A 5,054-nucleotide genomic window follows, 5' to 3' on the forward strand; every position below is an offset into this window, starting at 1 on the left:
TCAAAATGTTACTTTATTCTTAAAATTGTGTGACCTTTTTCTCTGAAAATTAAAATGTATTTGTTATTTTTTTCCCCCTTGTCATTGTTGCTGCTCTTATCTCTCTTGTTGTTTAAGGTGGTATAGCATGTGTGCTGTGTGGCCAGCCGTTCGATACCGCCAAGGTAAAGATGCAGACGTTTCCTGGGATGTACCGTGGCTTTGTGCACTGCTTTGTGTCCATATCAAAGCAGGTGGGGTTGCGTGGTCTATATCATGGCACTACTCCAGCCCTGATGGCCAACATCGCTGAGAATGCAGTTCTGTTCATGAGCTATGGCTTCTGCCAGGATGTTGTGCGCTTTGTGGTTGGCCTGGACAGAGGAGCAGAGCTCAGGTTAGATTTGTCCAAACTATTTAGCTTATATAAGATCATTAAAAAACAAGTCTTCTCATAAGTACATAGACACATCACACAAATGTGTAGGGCCAGTGGTTGCTATAGAACACCCACAGTACTGGACGGTTTTCTGCTTCATTTAACATTCCTTATTCAGCTCATCTGTTGATTACCAAAGCTGACCTAGGTAAGATTTAGTTTGTCTTAAAAGGGAGAAAACAAATCCATGCAGTACTTTGGACTTCAAGGCTGGAGACACACCAGCTATAGAGCTCATGTTACTATAAATAACATTAGTAAAGTTTCTCTGTGCTTTGTTGCAAGTCTACAGATTTTTGGATTAATTTTTCCTGATACCATAATAAATAATAAATGACGCATGAATTGGCACAGATCGACACTCGCGCCATATCAGTTGCGATAACTAGTGGAATGTAGACATTTCATTGGACACACTCTTAATATACACTCACTGACCATTTCAACCACATTGAACTTTGAGTCATGTTGGGAGTTTTGAGATGTTTTTCACTTGTAATAGATGGTTATGAGTCACTGTAGCCTTTCGGTCAGCCCAGCCTGACCATTCATCTCTACACTGTGTGTGTAATTGTGTATGGAAATCTTAGATCAGCAGTTTCTGAAATGCCCAAACCATCCACATGTTCAGTGTCCATGTCATGGTCAAACTCACTGAGATCACATTTTTCCTTATTCTGCTATTTCCCTATTCTGATGTCCTATGTCATAAAATCATGATAAAAGTATAATATAATAAAATATCCCCTTTTCACCCATATGCTTCTGCCACCATAATAATTCAGAATTAAAAGTTGAGAAATATTCTATATAGTGAATGCTTTCTATTTCCTTCCTTCAGTGACAAACTGAGGAAGTTTGGAGTTATTTCATTGTAGTCAATTTACAGTCATAATCATATGTCGACCCAAAATGGCCACTAGGATAGATACATTTACCTCTTAGCTATATTAGATATATACTCATTAGCTATAAATATTATAAAAATAAGCATTCTATAATGAAAAAGTGGAATATTTTGTTTGTATGTAAGTATTGAATGTGTTGCTGGTAGTGTGCCAGAACATTTGATCACTTGCAACACTGTCTACCATTTTACAACTTGTCAGTGTTACAGTTTTCTTAAGAATTTATCACCAAGTCACTCGTGTACACTATATTAACAGATGGACTCCGGTCGTTCATTGCATACTTATACACTGACTGACCCGTATGATAAAATGGTCAGAGAGTGAAAACAGGCTACAACAAGAGAAATATCAGTTAGCTGGTATTTAAATGGACACACATTTATTCAGTTGGACAGACTATTAACTATAGATCACAACTGACAAAAGAGTGCACCGTAACCTTTAATTCTGTTATTCAGAAGCTATTCCGATTGCCTGCTAAGATAAATACAAGCTTGGGCATGTTATGAATTAGTGTATAGTCCTGTCTCTGTCATTCACCTCTAATACTGTAAAAGCTCTGTGATGGGAATGCAGCATTGTCAGCTATTGCTCTTTGTATGTTTTTAGACTGGGTGTGGCTTGATGTCTGGTGGGCTCGTCACAACAAGAATCCAGATATTGATTGTGGACAATTATTTATAATTATTTACATTGTTGTTTAATGGTATTTGATACCATTTAAAGTGAAATATTGTACTTTACATACTGTAACAGTTACGTTTGGGCTGCTCAATATCGGTGTACAGAAACTGAAGTTGTGATATCTTGTTTTTCTTTGATATATTTTGTGATATAAAAGTGCATTTTCATCAGACGACTCGTTCAGCTTTATTTGGAAAGAATTCATCACTGTAGAATGATTGGGGTGATTTTTTTAAGGAACTGTACTTGCATAGAAAAGATAAAATTTTGTGTGTGTATGTGCGCTTTTTTTGGGGGGGGGTGGTGGCTGGAAATGACTTTTGACTTTTTTAAGGAGGTTACTACACTGATTGCCTAACCATTGATTGATACAATATACTCTTCTAATACTCTTTTATCAATCCAAGCTAAAGTCAATGATCCATATAAAATATTTCCATAAAACGGACGTTGCGTTTCTTTTTGGCGTGGTGCTTTGCATATCACTCACTAGCACCAAACATCTTAAATTTTTATTTTTCTAGAAAAATAGAAAATTTTATTCTATTAAAGAGTACACCATGATATAGCAGACAGATATAATGAGGACGGTGCAGGTTTTCCTTCTGTTCAAGCATCAAAAAGTTAGTATAATATTAGATTTAAAAGTCAATTCAGCTCACTTGAAATCGCCTGTCCTGTGACTATGATGTTATCAGCGCTAATTTACACTCATAAGAGTAAAAGTGGCAACTTTTTTTTTTTTTAATTAATGCTATCTGACTAATGAAAACAATTATATTAAAGGTATAAGAGGTTACACTTGTTTAGTATGTTATTTATTATGAGCTTTGAGGTGATACTAATCATGGTACATGGTCATTATTTTCAGTCGGTGTAAATCTGTAACAAAATGTTAGCTGAGTCAGTGTGATGATGAAGCCTCTGTCACATCAGAGTTTAATTCTTGGCTTGATTAATGAAAGGTGTGTTATGTTTTAGTGATTTTCAGAAGGCTTGCTCTGGATCTGTGGCCTCCATCTTCTCCTCACTGGCTTTGTGTCCCACTGAACTAGTTAAGTGTCGTCTGCAGGCAATGCACGAAATGCAGGCATCAGGCAAGATCGCTGGCGGACAGAAGAGGTAACTGTGTCAGATTAAAATTACAGGATTTACATATAACATTCAAACATCCTATCCATTTTTTGTGTGTGTTCAAATAATGTACTGTAGTGTGTGTGTTTTTTTTATTTATATTTATATACATTTTCAAGATGAATTACTGTCTGTAAATGAATGAATCTCATTCCCTTTCTTTTTTCTTCTTTCAGCACTGTGTGGTCTGTAATTAGGCATGTGTTAAAGACAAATGGACCTCTGGGGTTTTATCAAGGCCTGTCTACTACCATAGTTCGTGAGATTCCTGGCTATTTCTGCTTCTTCGGAGGCTATGAGCTGAGTCGTTCTGCTTTTGCCCATACTATGGGCAGGAATAAAGAGGACATAGGTAACTTGACTGTAATCTGTTCATTCAGTGCTTTTTAGTAAAACCCCCCAAACACTAATAACTTTGGATTTGGTTGAAGTTTACATTTTTCTTCGATTTTTTTTCAACTTTGTGACAAGGCTACATGTCCAGAAAAAAATATGCTCTATTTATAAACTTTAGAATATACAAATTTATGTAATCTGGTGAAAAAATCTAAGTGAAATGTGTTCTTTTAATTGATTCATCTTGGTGAACCCTGGAAGATTCTATGTAGAACCATATATTGGAGACTTCCAAATAGAACTGTTTTAGGAAGTGAGGAACCGTTAACTCATCAAAAAGTGTTTGAGGAACCATCAAGCTTGCCCAAGAACCATTATGTTCTCAGAAAGTGTTTGAGTAACTGTTTGTGTAGACAGGCAAACAGGGTGGGGTCTTTCTGTACTGCAAGATGTTGAAATGCTGACACCTCCTTGAACCACAGCTGTTTATTAATGTGCACATCTGTTTGACAGGCATCGTGCCGCTGATGTTTAGCGGTGGGTTTGGAGGAGCCCTTCTCTGGCTAGTTGTCTATCCAATAGACTGTGTGAAGTCCCGCATTCAAGTTCTGTCCCTGGCTGGAAAACAAGAAGGCTTTATAAAGACATTCCTTGGTATTGTACACAATGAAGGTAAGCGTTCAACTGTTTTGGTCACTGTCAGATATTTTTACATAAAGGTTTATGTTATGTTATATAATGTTGATAATAATGAATAACATAACCCTCAGGGGAACACAGTGTTCAATGCAAACTCACAAACTGGAAATTGATCATTTGCATATTCATAATTAATAGTTAAAGCTTAATAAAATGTGACTAAGCATGATAAAGCAGAAATGTGACTAAGCATGACTCCCCTCTTTTCCAGGAGTGCGGCCTCTGTACTCAGGTCTAACCCCGACTATGATACGGACATTTCCTGCCAATGGCGCACTCTTTCTAGCCTATGAACTTAGCCGTAAGGCAATGATGAAACAGTTTGATGTGTGAAAGAAACATTTTTAAACATTCTGTGCTTACTACACAATAGAGATGCTCTTTATAATTGAAAAAATTATTCTAAATAACTTGAATGCTGCTTATTTTTTTATATTATTATTTTTAAATTTGAATTTATTATTTTATACTCTTATTTTATCTAGCAGCTCATTAAATCTTTAAGAAAATACTTTCCCAGCAGCACAATTAATTATTTTACCACGTAACTTTACTTTTCATCCAGGACTGTGACAAACGAGATGCATTTCCTTTATCAATAAACTTTTAAGAAAACATTTTTGTGACAGTAATAATTTTATACGGTATGACATTATTATCTAAAATGTACAAGCCATGTATTGTTTTTAACAGATTTTGTAAAATTAATTGACTGATTAATTATAAACTAATGCATACATTGTTACAGTTATAACACATTATGTATTTAAACAGTTAGCTATGTGACTGTGGGTGCTAGTATAATGATATCCAGTTAGACTAGTGGGTATAGTGCAATATTAAGTAAACTCTTAATATAATTCTGCATACTT

At 35.6% G+C, this 5,054-nt stretch overlaps 1 protein-coding gene across 2 annotated transcripts in view; it reads left to right on the forward strand.

Annotated features, from left to right (window-relative positions):
• slc25a15a (solute carrier family 25 member 15a) overlaps positions 1 to 4,799 on the forward strand; it is a 7,174-nt gene extending 2,375 nt beyond the window's left edge. For both annotated transcript variants that reach the window (XM_047820333.1, XM_027147865.2), the window contains exons 3-7: positions 118 to 376; positions 2,995 to 3,135; positions 3,324 to 3,499; positions 3,997 to 4,155; positions 4,394 to 4,799. In XM_047820333.1, coding sequence (XP_047676289.1) covers positions 118 to 376; positions 2,995 to 3,135; positions 3,324 to 3,499; positions 3,997 to 4,155; positions 4,394 to 4,515 — 857 coding nt within the window. In that variant the 3' untranslated portion in view covers positions 4,516 to 4,799. The remainder of the gene's footprint in view (positions 1 to 117; positions 377 to 2,994; positions 3,136 to 3,323; positions 3,500 to 3,996; positions 4,156 to 4,393) is intronic.
• Positions 4,800 to 5,054: the final 255 nt, after the last annotated feature.

Source organism: Tachysurus fulvidraco, chromosome 11 (genome assembly GCF_022655615.1).
Source record: "Tachysurus fulvidraco isolate hzauxx_2018 chromosome 11, HZAU_PFXX_2.0, whole genome shotgun sequence".
Classification (NCBI taxonomy): domain Eukaryota; kingdom Metazoa; phylum Chordata; class Actinopteri; order Siluriformes; family Bagridae; genus Tachysurus; species Tachysurus fulvidraco.